Source organism: Polypterus senegalus, chromosome 6 (assembly GCF_016835505.1).
Source record: "Polypterus senegalus isolate Bchr_013 chromosome 6, ASM1683550v1, whole genome shotgun sequence".
Taxonomy (NCBI): domain Eukaryota; kingdom Metazoa; phylum Chordata; class Cladistia; order Polypteriformes; family Polypteridae; genus Polypterus; species Polypterus senegalus.
In genome coordinates, this window is record NC_053159.1 from 184,426,433 (window position 1) to 184,445,939 (window position 19,507).

Below are 19,507 nucleotides of genomic sequence, written 5' to 3' on the forward strand. Positions count from 1 at the left end.
ATGTCCAGTAGCAGGCAGCTATCTGCATGCTGTAAATGCTGAAACCTGAGGACTGATTGAGGTTTTCACGTCATCACAACTAGGCTGCTGGTGTAATTGCACATTGTGGCCTTTAGACTTTGAGATGACAAATGCAAATAAATTAAATAAACTCACCAATAATCATTTCATTTCTCTATAATGGATTAATTCCACTACATGTTTATAGGGAGCTGACATCTGTCTTGGGAACATCAAGTCCCAGGTGGTAACCAACACTGGGCAGCATGACAGTCATATTCCATACTGTTCTTAATGTGTACATCAGCACCTGGACCAGTAAAGTGTTGTCAAATAACCCAATAAATTAACAGAATGAGCCTGGGATATAAGAGGAAACTGGACAACATATAAAGCCCATGAGGATCAGACAAAAAAGGGGAAATTCCGCTCAAAGAACATCTGGAAAAGAACAAAATCCAGAATCTGGAAGTTACAAAGCAGTACAATAACCACAACCCCATCCAAATAACAACTTTTAATGATTTCAAAGTGTGGCCCATCCAGAGGGTGGGATCAGAATTTGGAAAGCCAGTTAATGACCCCCCACACAAGGCACTCATACATGGAGTCTTATTGAGAAACCTTGTATGTGCCAGCGTGACTGTGTGAGTTTGGTTAGAAATGTCTTCTATACAACAAATCTCATGATAGATTTAATGTAATACTTGAGTACCTGGCCTGGGAAATGAGAACACTAGGAAGATAATATTGATTATAGATAGATAGATAGGAGAGGCACTATATGGTAGATAGATAGAAAATGCACTATATAATAGATAAATACAGCAGATAGATAGGAAAGGCAGTATATAATAGATAGATCGATAGGAAAGGCACTATATGGTAGATAGATAGATAGGAAAGGCACTATATGGTAGATAGATAGATAGGAAAGGCACTATATGATAGATAGATAGATAGGAAAGGCACTATATGGTAGGTAGATAGATAGGAAAGGCACTATATGATAGATAGATAGATAGGAAAGGCACTATATGGTAGGTAGATAGATAGATAGGAAAGGCACTATATGGTAGGTAGATAGATAGATAGATAGATAGGAAAGGCACTATATGGTAGGTAGATAGATAGATAGGAAAGGCACTATATGGTAGGTAGATATATAGATAGATAGGAAAGGCACACTATGATAGATAGATAGATAGATAGGAAAGGCACTATATGATAGATAGATAGTATCTAGACCTTTTACTTTTTACATATTTTCTTATGCTGCAGCCTTCTGCTAAAACTGTTTCAATTCATTTTTTCAAACAATACTCGGTACTTCAAAATGACAAGGCAAGAACAGAATATTTGGAATTTTGGTGAATTTATTTAAAAAATGATAGAAAAATATCACATTCACATAACTATTCAGACCCTTTTCTATGACCCTTGAAATTTAGTTCTGGTGCATCCCATTCTTTTGCTCATTGTTGAGATGACTCAACATCGTCTTTGGAATCCATCTGTGGTTAATTCAGTTGATTCCCACATAATTAGGGAAGGAACACACCTTTCCATAGAAGGTGCCATAGGTGAGCAAAAACCAAGCCATGAGGTCAGAGGAATTGCCAACAGAGCTTAGAGCAGTGCTCTCCAAATCCAGTCCTGGAGGCCCATTTCTTAATTGGTGGCCAGTTTTTGTTGCTAATTAACTTCTTCTCCTTTTATTTTAATTGACTTGTTTTTTAAGATTTGTTCCCCTGATTGTTCTTCTGATCGTTTCTATGAATTGCTTCATTTCTTTCCTTAAATGGCACTCAAACAGAAATGACATGTGACATGATTGAGCCAACAGGAGACCAACTAAGTCAGGTCCTCAAACTCCAACGAGTTGCTTAATAAGGCGCCGAGTCTTGTCGTTAATTAAACTCGTTCTTTAATTCTGTGGCTCATTGCTGCTCTCATTGTGTAATAGCAAACATTTCCAAAATTGAGCTCTGGTAAAATGTTTTGTGGATCTGAGAAGATCAACATTTCCTTTCTTTATTTTCAGATATTTTATGATGGACACAGTTTGCTGGACATGTTTTAGATCATTTTGTATCTCATTATTGTTTAGCTGCTAATTAAGGGGTTGGAGTGTTCAAGAACAAGTGAATTAAAATTAACTCAAAAGAAGCTAATTAGCAGCAAAAACAGGTCACTGATTAGGAAAAGGGTGAGAATGAAAACCTGCAGCCACTGCGACCATCCAGGACCAGAGTTTGAGACCACTGGCTTAGAGGTAGGATTGTGACGAGGTACAGTTTTTGGAAAGCATACAAAGAATTTTTGCAGCATTTAAGGTTCTCAAAAGCACAGTGTCCTCCATAATTCATAAATAGAATAAGCTTGAACCAACTTATTATTCAACCCCAGATCTAGCTGCCCAGCCAAACTTGGGCCTTGGCAAGTGAGGTGACCAAGAACTCAATGTTAACTTTGGCTGAGCTCCAGTGAACCAATGCAAAGATGGGATAAATTTCCAGAAGGACAACCATAACTGCAACGCTCCACTAATTTGGGCTTTATTTTAAAGTGGACTGGTGACACACAAAAAGTCTGCTTGGAGTTTGAAACAAGGAACCTAAAAGACTTCCAGACCACGAGAAATAAGATTCTCTGGCCTGATGAAACCAGGACTGAATTGGTTGGCCTCAGTTCTAAGTGACACATCTGGAGGAAACCAGACACAGCTGATCACCTGTGCAATACCCTTCCAATGGTGAAGCATGGTGGTGGCAGCATCAGGGACTTGGAGCAAAGTCAGGGTGGACAAAAAGCTGAACGGAGCAAATTACAAAGATATCCTCAATGAAAATCTGCTGCAAAGTTCTCTGGACATTGGCCTCAGATGAAGGTTCACCTCCTAAGGGCTGGTTTAAACTTCACGCTCAGAATGCGTATGCACGTGCATCATGGCTGCCATGCATTCCTCCTTCATTGACAGCAGCAGTAAGCAGCTTTCACCACGCAAAACACATTGAATTTATGATATCCCACCTCTCTCTCACCTATAAGTAACAAGCTGGTTACGTTTGCAGATGATACCAAGATAGGTGGATTAGCGGATAATTTGGAATCTGCTATATCATCACAGAAGGACTTGGACAGCAGACAGGCTTGGGCAGATGAAATTTAATGTCAGAAATGAAAAGAATTACACATAGGAAGTAAAAATGTTAGGTTTGAAAGCATAATGGGCAGTCGGAAAATCGAGAGTCCACCTCATGAGAAGGATTTAGGAGTCAGAGTGGACTCTAAGCTATCAACTGCCAGTCAGTGTTCAGAAGCCATTAAAAAGGCTAACAGAATGTCAGGTTATATAGCGCCTTGATGTGTGGAGTACAAGTCACAGGAGGTTCTGCTCAGGCTTTATAACACACTGGTGAGGCCTCATCTGGAGTCCTGTGTGCAGTTTGGGTCTCCAGGCTACAAAAAGGACATAACAGCACAAGAAAAGGTCCAGAGATGAGCAACAAGGCTGATTCCAGGGCTACAGGGGATGAGTGATGAAGAAAGATTAAAAGAGCTGAGCCTTTACAGAAGATTAAGAGGAGACCTGACTGAAGTGTTTAACATTATGAAGGGAATTAGTCCAGTGGATCGAGATGGTGACTTTAAAATGAGTTCATCAAGAACACGGGGACACAGCTGGAAACTTGTTAAGGGGAAATTTCACACCAACACTAGGAAGTTTTTCTTTACACAAAGAACGATAGACACTTGGAATTAGCGACCAAGTAGTGTGGTAGACAGTGAGACTTGAGGGACCTTCAGAACTCGACTTGATGTTATTTTGGAGGAATTAAGTGGAGAGGACTGGCGAGTTTTGTTGGACTGAATGGCCTGTTCTCGTCTCGATTCTTCTGATGTGCTCTGCATATTTTTTAGAATCCTTAGATTTATATTTCATATTACTTTCATGATGAAATACATTAAAGTATCTATGTTACATTTTACATATAAATCGTTAACTTCATTTAAATAATGAATACTGTTAATAAATACACATGTGGGGGCGGCACGGTGGCAGAGCGGTAGCACTACTGTCTTACAGGGAGTCACGTCCCTGGTGTTTCCTGCCTGGAGTTTGCATGTTTTCCTGGTAGGTTTACATTGTGGGCTCCAGTTTCCATTCAAAGACATGAAGGTTTTTAGATTTGGTGATGATAACATGACGCCAGTGTATGTGCATGCTTGTATATACCTTGTGATGAGATGATGCTACGTCCAGGGATTGTTTCTGCCTCACGCCCAATGCTTGCTGGAAAAAGAGATATTGTGGCAAGGTGTCCTCTGAATTTAATGGATGTTTCAGGCAATTCACAACACAGTCAAGCCGAACATTTTCTCACAGTGATGATATCTCGCCCTGCCACCTGGTGGAATCCTCCAGATTGATGTAAAGTACACACAAGTATGAACAATATAATGCTTGGGTAGCAGAAATGTCTGCTGGAGCACACGTCACGTGAAGTATAAACCCAGCATAGAAGGACAATGCAAAGACCCCAGTAGCCCAGCCAGAGCCCAGACTTGAACACAATTGAACATCTATCTATCTATCTATCTATCTATCTATCTATCTATCTATCTATCATATAGTGACTTTCCTATCTATCTATCTATCTATCTATCTATCTATCTATCAATCAAACGCGGTGACCATGGGCTGCTGTAGGGTTGAGCTTCTAAGCTCAATTCCCGTGGTCCCCAAAGCCACCAGGGCGTTCGCCCCTCATGGTCTGGAGGAGACGTAAGCCCTCCTCCAGTCGTCCTGGGCGTCCCGGCTGGGTACCATCCCCAGCCACCCACCACACTATATAGTGCCTTTCATATCTATCTATCTATCTATCTATCATATAGTGACTTTCATATCTATCTATCTATCTATCTATCTATCTATCTATCATATAGTGACTTTCTTATCTATCTATCTATCATATAGTTACTTTCTTATCTATCTATCTATCTATCTATCATATAGTGACTTTCTTATCTATCTATCATATAGTGACTTTCTTATCTATCTATCTATCATATAGTGACTTTCTTATCTATCTATCTATCATATAGTGCCTTATCTATCTATCTATCTATCTATCTATCAATCAAACGTGGTGACCATGGGCCGCTGTAGGGTTGAGCTTCTAAGCTCAATTCCCGTGGTCCCCAAAGCCACCAGGGCATTCGCCCCTCATGGTCTGGAGGAGACGTAAGCCCTCCTCCAGTCGTCCTGGGCATCCCGGCCACCCACCACACTATATAGTGCCTTTCATGTCTGTCTATCTATCTATCTATTTATCTATCTATCTATTATATAGTGTCTTCATTATCTATCTATCTATCTATCTATTATATAGTGTCTTCATTATCTATCTCTCCATCTATCTATCTATCTATCTATCTTTCATATAGTGACTTTCTTATCTATCTATCTATCTATCTATCTATCTATCTATCTATCTTTGTTGATCTGCTGATGGTTTTCATCTGGCAAAGTTTGAACGTTTCTGCAGAGAAAAGTAGTAAGAAATCCCCCAATCGAGGTGTGTGAAGCCGGTCATGTCAGACACAAGAAGGCACCAGACTGGAAGTGCTAACCAAGGAATCTCAACTTGGTTCTAAGTATAGGGTTTGAATACTTGAGTGAATGTGACATTTCAGTCTTTTATTTTTAATAAGGTTGCAAACATACCTCAACTCCACTTTTCATTCTGAGTTATTGAGTGCTGTTTGTTGGGGGAAAAGTTCATTTAAATGATTTTAGCACAAGACTGACATATCAAAATATGAAGAAAGTGAAGGGGTCTGAAGACCTTCTGAAGGCCGTCTACTGTGAATGTTGGGACCTGCACATATGCACTCACCTCAGCATCAAAGCGGGGGTCCTGATAAGCATCACTTATGTTAACTGGGAGGCCAGTGGAAGCAACAAGCTCAGCGATGCTGTTATTGATCAGCCAGTCAGAATAGGACGACTTCTCCAGGCTGTCTTTGAAACTGAGAAAGAAAGAAAACACATCAAAAATGGCATATAAGTAATAGAGCAACCAGGCAATGTCGAATGTACAGCGGCGTCTAATACTCCACTCTGTGTTTATGATACCCAATTTTGAATGAAAAGGAAACAATAAAATATAACTGGAAGGATAAACTAAATCCATTGACTTTTACGGGCCTGTTAATTTGAGATATCTGTAATTAAATTTTGACTAGACACACTTCAATCTGCAGTTACAGCGTATAATGTTTGGGACATAGACATGTTTCCTTGATTTCCCCGTCTGTCCCACAGTTTTAAATTACAAATCAAACAATTCAGACCTTGTGATTAAAGTGCACACTGCAGACTTTCAATTAAGAAGATTTGCAGACATTTTGGTCCCACAACACTTTGTCTACACGATCCCCTCATTTTTGGTACACAGCAATGGCAAGTCTATTAAAACTGTTCTTATATTTAGGTTTTTTGTCACATATCCCAGCATGCACTGACTGTCTGAAGTGTGCGACTCACAAACATCATCAGATGCTGAGGGTCTTCTCTGGTATTGCTCTGCCAAGCCTCTAGTGCAGCCATCTTCAGCTGCTGCTTGTTTCGGGGGGCTTGTCCCCTTAAATTTCTCTTCAGCATATGGAAGGCCTACTCAGTTGGATTGAAATCAGGTGACTGGCTTGGCCATTCAAGAATTTCCATTTTTTTAGCTCTGATAAACTCCTGTGTGTCCTCCGCAGTCTCTTTGGCTCATCATCTTGTTGTAGGGTACAGTGCCGTCCACTGAGTTTGGAGGTCTTTACTGAGCTTGAGTAGATCAGATCTTTCTACACACCTCAGAATTCATTGTGCCGTCGGCTGTCACATCATCAATGAAGAGAAGTGTGCCAGGACCTGTGGCCATAAGCCATAACACCCCCAGCACCGCCATGTTTAACAGATGAGGTGTTCTGTTTGGATCTCAGGCAGTTCCTTTTGGTCTCCACACTTTGCTCTTGCCGTCACTCTGATGAGGGCCATCTTTGTCTCGTCTGTCCACAGGGCCTTTTTGCCATGAAGTCCTTTGTCACAAACTGTCATCTGGCCATCGTGTTTTTGTGGCTAACATCTTGCAGTGTGTCCTCTGTGTTTCTGTTCATGAAGTCTTCTGCTGATAGTCATCTCTGACACGTCCACATCAGACTCCTGAAGACTGTGTATGATCTGTCAGACAGGAGGTGGGGGCTTTTTCTTGACCATAAGTGAGGATTCTTCTGTCCTCAAAAGTGGAGGTCTTCCTTGGCCTACCAGTCCCTTTGTGATATCTGAGCTCACCAGTGTGTTTTTTCTTCTTCATGATATTCCAGACAGTTGATTTTGGTCATCCTAAGGTCTTACTGATGTCTCCAATGGTTTAGTTTTGTGTTTCAGCCTCCTAATGGCTGCTTTGACTTTCATTGGCACAGCTCTTGTCCTCATGTTGAACAATGGCAGCTACAGACTCCAAAGGATAGAAGCACGCCAAGGTATCTTATGAAGCCATGAAACCCACCTGAAGAATCACAAACATAGTGGCATGCAGAGGCTAGAAGATGCCTGGGGCAAACTCCTTGATTGTATGCCCCCTAAGGTGAGGTGCTGTCAAAGTGAACGGTAAAGAAGACATATGAATATGATAAAGAAAGGCATATTAAATAAGAAATAAACACTTTAGGGGTGGCACGGTGGCGTAGTGGTAGCGCTGCTGCCTCGCTGTAAGGAGACCAGGGTTCGCTTCTCCGTGGAGTTTGCATGTTCTCCCCATGTCTGCGTGGATTTCCTCCCACAGTCCAAAGACATGCAGGTTCGGTGCATTGGCGATCCTAAATTGTCCCTAGTGTGTGCTTGGTGTGTGGGTGTGTGTGCCCTGCAGTGGGCTGGCGCCCTGCCCAGGGTTTGTTCCTGCCCTGCACCCTATGCTGACTGAGATTGGCTCCAGCAGACCCCCATGACCCTGTGTTAGGATATAGCTGGTTGGGAAATGACTGACTGACTGACTAACTTAAGCACTGTGTTGTGTTACTCATTACTTTAAAACGTAATATGACTGTTGTTACAGGATGGATGGACATTCTGGAAAAGATAGGAGGGGATTATTACCTTGACAGGAAGACCCAAGTGGATGGACAGGCGTCCCAACCGAGAGAGACAGAAAGGCTCCTTACCTAAACGGGGGACAGCATCCCAACCAGTTATACCTACGGTACTGTTCCTGGCTGGGACAGAAGGGAAGGACAGGAAAGGACCATTTTATCCCCCAGGGTACTAGATGGCAGCCAATCAGGACTCAACTCTTCCTGCAGTGCCCCCTGACAGTGCCCACAGGACCCAACAGGGCTGCTCCAAACTCCAATTCCCAAGGAGCCCTGTGGAAGTCTGAGGCACCACTGCCACCCACAAAGGCTGTCACCTAGCGCTTAGCGTAATCCCCTGAACAAGCTCTCTCCCCCGGTCCTTCCCTGTCAAGGCATCCCAGCTGGGTGAGGGCCCTGGCCATCCACCACATTCTGAACAAAGAAGAAAAAGCATTATACATTATGGAATATGACCGGCCGGTCAATACCCCCAGGCCGCCAGGTGGAGCCCTCCCTGCCAGCAGGGAATTATGGGCAATGGAGTTTTAATCCACAGCCCTGCTGGATGCCACGGGGGCCGCTAGAAGGCGCTGCAGGGAGCAGCAGTGACTATTTGCCCTACAACCCAGAAGTACGCCAAAGTCACATGGACAAGAGGAATGACGTGCTTCCGGGTTGAAGAAAAGGAGTTTTTATCTGACCCAGAAGTGTTACCAGTCACGTGGACGGAGACAGAAGAAACACTTCCGGGTCAAGGACTGTGGGAGATCCCAGACGTCGAGCTGAGCTGGGCGGAAGGGTGGCAACGCGTCTGGGAGTGGAGGATTGAGTATTGTATTGATTGTTTAGTATTGTGGAGAGGGAAGGTGCTTTGTACACTTTATTATAATAAAAAGTCACTATTTTGAACTTTTATCTGGTGTCTGGCGTGTAGTCTGAGGGTTCAAGAGGACGATAGCGCCCTCTATCTGTCACAACGTGCATATTGCTGTTGTTATAAAGGCTAATAATTTAGACATTTCCAGTATTAACTTGTCTACCAATATAAAGAACTTCAGAGGATAACGTTTCTTTTGTGAACACTTTCACGTGTCTAAACAGGGGGTGTAAAGTGGACTATATACATCACATATAGTCAAATTCCTTTTTTGCAATCAATTGATTATTAAAAGGGTAAAACAACCAAATATGGACAAACAGTGCAGTGTGCGCAAATAGATTATATAATGAAGTTCCGTGCCCCCTTGGCCCCCTCGCCTCTCAGCTGCCTTTTGAGCTGAGGCGTGTAGCTAGAGAAGTCCAGACTGACAAGCAAGAGAGGCAGCCAAGCTGACTGGTGCTCAACACCCTGGATGTACTTGGTTGATCAGCAGTGAGTGTCATTTTTTTAACGATTTTGACCCATTGTGGCCTCTTGATGATGTTAGTCCCGGATGTCCCATTCATCTTTGCTGCTGATAACTCCAATAAGTTTAAATTAAGATAAGACCTGATTAGCGAGATTTCAGTGAGAGAGAAGAAAGATCAATCAGTTGAAAATGATGAGGCATAATCTTCTTCTTCTTTCGGCTGCTCCTGTTAGGGTTTTCTTGATAAATTTCAGTCGGGTTTTAGAACAAATCACAGCACAGAAACAGCACTCGTTAAAGTAGTAAATGATTTGCGAGTGAACGCAGACAGAGGCCATTTATCTGTTCTCATCCTCTTAGATCCGAGTGCCGCATTTGACACCATTGATCATAATATTCTTAGAAATCGCCTTAGTCAATGGGTGGGCCTCTCTGGCAGGGTCTTAAATTGGTTTGAATCCTACCTGGCAGGGAGAAAAGTCTTTGTTAGTTGTGGTGATTACAACTTGAAGACACATGATATTCTATATGGTGGTCCACAAGGCTCTATCCTGGGTCCGCTGCTCTTCTCAATCTACATGCTTCCGTTAGGTCAGATTATCTCAGGGCACAACGTGAGTTACCACAGCTATGCTGATGACACACAGCTGTACTTATCAATAGCACCTGATGACCCTGATTCTCTTGATTCACTAACACAATGTCTGACTTGTATCTCAGAATGGATGAATAGTAACTTTCTCAAGTTAAATAAAGAGAAAACTGAAATCTTAGTGATTATCAATAATGGATACAATGAGGCTATTAGAAATAAACTGGATACATTAGGATTAAAAGTCAAGACGGAGGTAAAAAGCTTAGGGGTAATTGTTGACTGTAATATGAATTTTAAATCAGATCACTAGGACAGCATTTTTTCACTTAAGAAACATAACTAAAGTTAGACCTCTTATATCATTGAAAGATGCTGAGAAATTAGTTCACGCGTTTGTTTTCAGTCGACTAGATTACTGTAACGCACTCCTCTCAGGACCACCCAGAAAAGACATAAATCACTTGCAACGAGTGCAGAATGGAGCTGCTAGAATCCTAACTAGGAAAAGAAAATCCAAGCACATTTCTCCAGTTTTGATGTCACTACACTGGTTACCTGTGTCATTCAGGATTGACTTTAAAATATTGCTTATGGTTTATAAAGCATTAAATAATCTGCTCCATCTTATATATCAGAATGTCTGACACCTGATATTCCAAATCGTAACCTCAGATCCTCAAATGAGTGTCTGCTTAGAATTCCAAGAACAAAATTTAAAAGAAGTGGTGAGGCGGGCTTCTGCTGCTATGCACCTAAAATCTGGAATAGCCTGCCAATAGGAATTCACCAGGCTGATACAGTAGATCACTTTAAAACACTGCTGAAAACACATTACTTTAACATGGCCTTCTCATAACTTTAATTTAACTTAATTTAACTTAATCCTGATACTCTGTATGTTTAATCTCCTCAAAATAACTATTCATGGTGGCTCTAAAATCGGTACTGACCCCTACTCTCTTTTCTGTTTCTTTTTCCGGTTTCTTTGTGGTGGTGGCCTGCACCACCACCACCTACTCAAAGCTTCATGATGCTCCAACAATGATGGACGGATTAAAAGGCAGAAGTCTACGTGACCATCATCATCATCAAGCCCTTCCGTGAGAATCCTAAATCCAAAGAGGACTGTTTCATTTATGTTAGGTAGAATGCTCAGAGGGCACTGGGCGGTCTCATGGTCTGAAATCCCTACAGATTTTATTTTTTCTCCAGCCGTCTGGAGTTTTTTTTTTCTGTCCCCCCTGGCCATTGAACCTTACTCTTATTCTATGTTAATTAATGTTGATTTATTTTGTTTTCTTATTGTGTCTTTTATTTTTCTATTCTTTATTATGTAAAGCACTTTGAGCTACTGTTTGTATGAAAATGTGCAATAGAAATAAATGTTGTTGTTGTTTGTCACAGCGGACAATCTTGTTCCATATCTTCTTGTCCTCATCATCTTGTTCTGTCACACCCATCACCTTCATGTCCTCTCCCACCACACATCCATAAACCTTCCCTTAGGACTTCCTTTCTTCCTCTTTCCTGGCAGCTCTTTCCTTAGCATTCTTCTCCCAATATACCCGGCATGCATCTCTCCTGTGCACATATCCAAACTAACGCCATCTCGCCTCTCTGACTTTGTCTCCCAACCGTCCAACCTGAACTGACTCTCTAATGTCCTCATTTCTAATCCTGTCCATCCTCGTCACACCCAATTCAAATCTTACCATCTTTAACTCCACCACCTCCAGCTCTGTCTCCAGCTCTGTCTCCTGCTTTCTGGTCAGTGCTACCGTCTTCAGCCCATATCACATAGCTGGTATCACTACCATCCTGTAGACCTTCCTTTTCAGTCTTGCTGATCCCCGTCTGTCACAAGTCACTCCTGATACTCTTCTTCATCCACTCCACCCTGCCTATACTCCCTTCTTCACTTCTCTTCCACACTTCCCATTACTCTGTTCTGTTGATCCCAAGTATTTAAACTCATCCACTTTCACCAACTCTACTCCCTGCATCCTCACCATTCCCTCTCATTCATGTATTCTGTCGTGGTGGTCCTACTGACCTTCATTCCTCTCCTCTCTAGAGCAGATCTCCACCTCTCCAGGGTCACCTGCTCCCTAATATCGCTACAGATCACAATGTCATCAGCAAACATCACAGTCCACGAGGACTCCTGTCTAATCTCGTCTGTCAACCTGTCCACCACCATTGCAAATAAGAAAGGCCTCAGAGCCGATCCCTGATGTAATCCCACCTCCGTCACTCCTACCGCAGACCTCACCACGGTCACACTGCCCTCACACATATCCTGTACAACTCTTACATACTTCTCTGCCACTCCCGACTTCCTCATACAATACCACAGCTCCTCTCGAGGTACCCTGTCATCTACTTTCTCCAGGTCCAAAAAGATGATGTGGCATAATAAAGACAGCAAAATTACTGATGGTAAAATTGACGGTAAAACTGGAAGACTACTCTTAAAAGGTAGGAATGATAGATAATTCCCTAAACATGTGAAGATAAGTGCAGAATGCCTCATATTGACCTAAATGGCATAAAGAGTCTAAGGCAGGGGTTCTTAACCTGAGGTCAGTGGGGTTCCATGGAGGGTTTTCAGGGAGTCTGTGAGGGTCAGTGTGATAAAGTGGAAAGGCCAATTTTAAAATAAATAATCAGCGCACTCACAGCTTAAAGTGTGGCCAGAGCGATTCCCGAGCGCGATACGGACTTGGGTGTTTCCGCACTGAACTGCACAGGTGTGGGATCGCCTGTGTCCGTAATTGATGTCAGGAGCTGCTAATTTCCACACCTGTGCCACGTCCACATTATAAATGGTAGGAACGTGAGTGCGGAGGGGGAAAAAAGGAGGAGGAAAAAGAAACAAAGGCTTGGAGAGCAAGGGTGTGGCATTGGGGAACAGTGAGGGATTGAGCGGACGAACCAGCCAGCTGAAAGAAGGAAGTCAGCGCAGTCAGGGGGTCCCATGAGGGACGAAGGATTGGTGCTCGAGGGACAGATTGTTCCCACTGATAATGCGGAGGTGTGGGTACGATGGTGGAGGAGTCCACCCTAGGGATCTGAGGGATGGCTACAAGTGTGAGAAGGAAGACGGGAAGACAATCGACCCTGGCGAGGACCGCGGTGGCTAAAGTCTCTTCAGCTGAGCAAACCTGGTGTGAGCTGGAGAGACTGGGAAGGAGTGACCCCAAATGTCTGCTATAGGATTTGAATCCTGTTTTAGCCTTGTTTTTAACTGTTTGGAATTTTTACCTTTTAAATGGATTATTTATTTATGGACATTTTGATGCATTGAATTGTATCTGAACACTTTTTGGTTTGGACTGGTTTTGCTTTAAATAAAAGCACTTCTGCACTTTACACCATACCCTTGCTTCGTTTGGTGTCCTCATTGTCCAGCTCATCCGGTTACATTACCCACAGTGTCGGGTTTGCGACACTCCCTAGAGAGAGATGGAAGCATGGAGCAGGACCCGCATCGTTACAGTGAGATAAAAATTTACATTTATATTTACTATACAGCCCGGTACTGTTGATTAGAGCAGATGTAGTAGTAGTAGTAATGGTAGCAGAAAGCGTAGTAGTAGTAGCTCTGTTTTAATTTGCACAAGAGGATTGCATTTCATAATTCTAATGAGTGGCCATTACCATATACAGTACAGGCCAAAAGTGTGGACACACCTCGTCATTCAATGTGTTTTCTTTATTTTCATGACCATTTACATTGGTAGATTCTCACTGAAGGCATCAAAACTATGAATGAACACATGTGGAGTTGTCTACTTAACAAAAAAAGGTGAAATAACTGAAAACATGTTTTATATTCGAGTTTCTTCAAAATAGCCACCCTTTGCTCCGATTACTGCTTTGCACACTCTTGGCATTCTCTCGATGAGCTTCAACAGGTAGTCACCTGAAATAGTTTTCATTTCACAGGTGTGCCTTATCTGTGTTATTTAGTGGAATTTCTTGCTTTATCAATGGGGTTGGGACCAGCAGTTGTGTTGTGCAGAAGTCAGGTTAGTTGGACGATCATTTATTTTTCAACAGGACAATGACCCCAAACACACCTCCAGGCTGTGTAAGGGCTATTTGACCAAGAAGGAGAGTGATGGAGTGCTGTAAACGGTCATGAAAATAAAGAAAACACATTGAATGAGGAGGTGGGTCCAAACTTTTGGCCTGTACTGTATACTCGCAGATAAGTCGGGACTTGATTTTACCGTATAATTTCTGGTATTTTATAATGTCGGTCATATAAGTCGAATGCGGTAAACTCACGCTATTGGTCCAAGAGATTACGATATGCTAATGCCCACCTGAGAGAGTAACCACGGAGCACACGGCCTTTTTGTTTTCTATGTGGGTGTGGCAATGCACTGAATCAGCGTGTGCTCCTAACCTCTCTCTCTCTCTCTCACTGCACCATCACTACCTGATCAAAGCACCGTGACGTCCTTACATTGATGAATTAAAGGCCAGAAGTCCACGTGACCGTCGTCATCTAATTCTTCCATTTGAACCCTGAATGCCATGAGGACTGACTGAGGTCATTTATGTTAGGGAGAATGCCTAGAGTGGGCTGGGTGGTCTTGTGGCCTTGGAACCCCTGCAGATTTTTTTTTTTGCCAGCCATCTGGAGCTTTTTCGTTTTTTCTGTCCTCCCTGGGCATCAGACCTTACTTTTACACAATGTTAATTAGTGTTCCCTACATCATCCATCCATCCATTATCCAACCCGGTATATCCTAACTACAGGGTCACGGGGATTTGCTGGAGCCAATCCCAGCCAACACAGGGCGCAAGGCAGGAAACAAACCCTAACCCTAACCCAAACACCAAGCACTCACTAGGGACAATTTAGAATCGCCAATGCACCTAACCTGCATGTCTTTGGACTGTGGGAGGAAACCCACGCAGACACGGGGTGAACATGCAAACTCCACGCTGGGAGGAAGGACCCAGGAAGTGAACTCAGGTCTTCTAACTGTGAGGCAGCAGCGCTACCCACTGCGCCACCATGCCACCCATAATATATGCATGTATGTATGTATAAGTTGCATAGTGTACGGTTAAATAACGCAAAGAGTATGCAACACGTGTTTCACCCTAATTCTGGGCTCATCGGGCGTACACACTCACTGCACCCTCTCTCGGGGATCGAACCTCGATCATCAGCGGCGAAGCCTCTTTACATTGCGCCACGGCGTTTGGTTCATTTATTTGACAGCATGTAGATCAGGGTAATTACATTCATGGCATTCATAGTCTGAATCTCAATCTGATTGTATGGATGGTTACCTACCAGGTAACGCTTGTGGTTGGTCTGCAAGTCGGCAAACATCTGCCACGGTGCCCTCTTCAGTTGCGAGAAGCAGATCATAGAATGTTGCTAAGTTTACTGTCAAGGTCTGAGGTTTGCTCCCCGAGAGGGGGTGCAGTGAGTGTGTATGCCTGATGAGCCCAGAATTAAGGCGAAACACGTGTTGCGTACTTTTTAAATTATTTGACAGTAAACTATGCAACATTCTACGATCTTCTTCTCACTGCCTCAGCCATGCACACAGTCTATTGAACTGCTCCCATACAGCAAATGCTTCAGAGCCTTTCCTGTAGGGACTCTAAACGCACTCAATCAGTCCATCACGTGCTCCTTGTAGAACTGTTTGTACTTATAAGTACAATCACCTCACTGTAAACTTTTGATACAGTGTGGACACTGGCCCAGACACAGACAGGTAGACATGGTTTGAAATCACCCAACACACATTTATTTACAACTATTTACAATTAGTGCTCACACACAACCCCAAAACTGCCCCAAACTCCAGGCCTCACAATGGCTTTGCCTCTTCAGATCCGCCTCCACTCCTCTCCACCAAGATTTCATCTTCTACACTCCCAACTCCAGCCCTCGAATGGAGGGAGACGGCCCCTTTTATGTTCACCCGGACGAGCTGCAGGTGCCTCCAGAAAATCTTCCGCCGGCCCTCCCAGGTGTGGCGGAAGTGCCGGCTGTGCACCCGTAAGCACTCCGGGTGTCCCTGGTCTTCTTCCCCTCAGCACTTCCGGGTGTGGAGGAAGTGCAGAGGGCCAGGGCTCCTCAGGCATTCGGGCACCCCCTGGCGGTGACCACAGGCCCCTATAGGGTTGAGCTTCTAAGCTCTGTTCCCGTGGTCCCCAACGCCACCTGGGTGGTCGCCCCCTTGTGGCCTGTAGGAGGCATAAGCCCTCCTCTGGTCCTTCTGGGTGTCCTAGCTGGGTACCACCCCCAGCCTCTTGCCACAACAGTTATAATATTGAAGAACCTGAGCCACTTTATAAAGCGAGTATTTACATATGGTGACAATATCATTTTTAAGATGAAATGCAGGAAAATATATTTATTACATTATACAGATAAAATGTTAACATCATTTAAATAATCTATATTGTTAATAATTAAACATGTGAGGACACGGTGTCACAGCGCTTTCTAGTTCACGGATTGTTCCTGCCTCGTGCTGTATTCTTGCTGGGGCTGGCGCGACACTGGAAGGAAAAATGGATAGAATAATTAAACACGTACTATGAAGATATTTCAATGTTCCTTATAAGTTTTGAAGAATCTGCGTTCTCAGCTTACAGATGGCTTAACATCTATTACAGAGCCGATTGTGTGGCGATTGGGTACTTGGAGAAAGAAAAGGAAGGACGGGAATTGGAGGTTAGTATGTTTGAGAGAGACAGTACCGCTGCAGGAAATTATTTCATCGAAGGTCTCACACGGCGCAGCAAGCATCTTGCGTGAAGCAGGAACAATCACTGGACGTGGTGCCAGCTCGTCACTATCACTGCTCCACTGTGTCCCCATGTTTAATAACATGCTTAAATTAATATGATATGAACACTGAAATGATATTAAGTATACATCTCAGTATTTAATAACATGCTTTAACTGCTATCTTCATGAAAATTATATCACATATACATCTCAGTATTTAAATTATTCAGAATGCTGTAATATCATGAATGTAATGGATTCTGTGTCCTGTCGAAGGAAGAGAAAGCCCGTTTAAGAAGCACGTAGTGATTCACACACATACAGCACATTGAAGATCAAATACAAAACAAAGCATTTAATGTGCTACTTTAGTTACGATGGGATTTGAGAAACTAGTAAATTAAATGATTTTAAGATGAAGTCTATGATGTTCTACTTTAATGACAGAATAAACTACGCGATTAAAGTGGAAATTTCGAGATTAAAGTTGACATTTCGAGCTTTTTTCTCACTGTGTCCCTATATTTTTTTCTTTTCTGTGTACCCTATTAAGCTTTCATATGAAACTCAGATGGTGGGCTATGACTCGCCTTTTCACGGCGACTTTCATATCTGATAACTTCTTTTTTTATTTTGTGCACTGTGCGACTTTATGAACTTGAACTTTCAACTTTCTCCGACACTCTATGTCACTCGATCAACTTCCTTTTGTTGTTTATATCACTGTTTAAATCAACAAATTGTACGTTTTCTTTGCCTTCACTTGGTATTCACTGAAATTCTTCTATTTTCCCTTGTGCTTTTGCTATTGTCTTTTCACAGAATGTTGATCTTAAGGGCTATTTATATTGATTTGCATATTCAAAGAGGCGTAATTTTGGGAGGAGTCCGGGTGGGGCAGCAGGCGCATACAAGTACGTTACTTTTCATGCTGACCGGGATTTACAGTGCATCTGGAAAGTATTCGCACCGCATCACTTTTTCCACATTTTGTTATGTTACAGCCTTATTCTAAAATGGATTAAATTAATTTTTTTCCTCAGAATTCTACACACAACACCCCATAATGACAACGTGAAAAAAGTTTACTTGAGGTTTTGCAAATTTATTAAAAATAAAAAACTGAGAAATCACATGTACATAAGTATTCACAGCCTTTGCTCAATACTTTGTCGATGCACCTTTGGCAGCAATTCCAGCCTCAAGTCTTTTTGAATCTGATGCCACAAGCTTGGCACACCTATCCTTGGCCAGTTTCGCCCATACCTCTTTGCAGCACCTCTCAAGCTCCATCAGGTTGGATGAGAAGCGTCTGTGCACAGCCATTTTAAGATCTCTCCAGAGATGTTCAATCGGATTCAAGTCTGGCTCTGCTCTGGCTGGGCCACTCAAGGACATTCACAGAGTTGTCCTGAAGCCACTCCTTTGATATCTTGGTTGTGTGCTTAGGGTCGTTGTCCTGCTGAAAGATGAACCGTCACCCCAGTCTGAGGTCAAGAGCGCTCTGGAGCAGGTTTTCATCCAGGATGTCTCTGTACATTGCTGCAGTCATCTTTTCCTTTATCCTGACTAGTCTCCCAGTTCCTGATGCTGCCACCACCATGCTTCACTGTAAGGATGGTATTGGCCTGGTGATGAGCGGTGCCTGGTTTCCTCCAAACGTGACGCCTGGCATTCACACCAAAGAGTTCAATCTTTGTCTCATCAGACCAGAGAATTTGGTTTCTCATGGTCTGAGAGTCCTTCAGGTGTCTTTTATAAACTTCAGGCGGACAGCCATGTGCCTTTTACTAAGGAGTGGCTTCCGTCTGGCCACTCTACCATACAGGCCTGATTGGTGGATTGCTGCAGAGATGATTGTTCTTCTGGAAGGTTCTCCTCTCTCCACAGAGGACCTCTGGAGCTCTGACAGAGTGACCATCAGGTTCTTGGTCACCTCCCTGACTAAGGCCCTTCTCCGCCGATCGCTCAGTTTAGATGATACGGATGATGGAGGCCACTGTGCTCATTGGGACCTTCAAAGCAGCAGAAATTTTTCTGTAACCTTCCCCAGATTTGTGCCTCGAGACAATCCTGTCTCGGAGGTCTACAGACAATTCCTTTGACTTCATGCTTGGTTTGGGCTCTGACATGAACTGTCAACTGTGGGACCTTCTATAGACAGGTGTGTGCCTTTCCAAATCAGGTCCACTCAACTGAATTGACCACAGGTGGACTCCAATTAAACATCTCAAGGATGATCAGGGGAAACAGGATGCACCTGAGCTCAATTTGGAGCTTCTTGGCAAAGGCTGTGAATACTTATGTACATGTGATTTCTCAGTTTTTTATTTTTAATAAATTGCAAAAACCTCAAATAAACTTTTTTCACGTTGTCATTATGGGGTGTTGTGTGTAGAATTCTGAGGAAAAAAATGAATTTAATCCATTTTGGAATAAGGCTGTAACATAACAAAATGTGGAAAAAGTAATGCGCTGTGAATACTTTCCGGATGCACTGTATGTAGTAGAAGAACGTGGAAGTTGGCGTATGTATAGATTCTTGCATCTGGATTTTTTTGTGCGTGCGCACATTTCCGCTTTTGCTTTACACCATGTTTTAGTGTAAATTCTACGCCAGGCCTCTATCTCTCAGCTGGCTCTGAAGAATCTAGGAGCTCCACA

At 43.0% G+C, this 19,507-nt stretch overlaps 1 protein-coding gene across 1 annotated transcript in view; it reads right to left on the reverse strand.

Annotated features, from left to right (window-relative positions):
* The window catches only part of pde11a (phosphodiesterase 11a), a 401,879-nt gene that overhangs the window by 185,840 nt on the left and 196,532 nt on the right, over nt 1-19,507 (reverse strand). Inside the window, exon 6 of the mRNA XM_039757714.1 lies at nt 5,904-6,036. Within this exon, the coding sequence (XP_039613648.1) occupies nt 5,904-6,036 (133 nt within the window). The remainder of the gene's footprint in view (nt 1-5,903; nt 6,037-19,507) is intronic.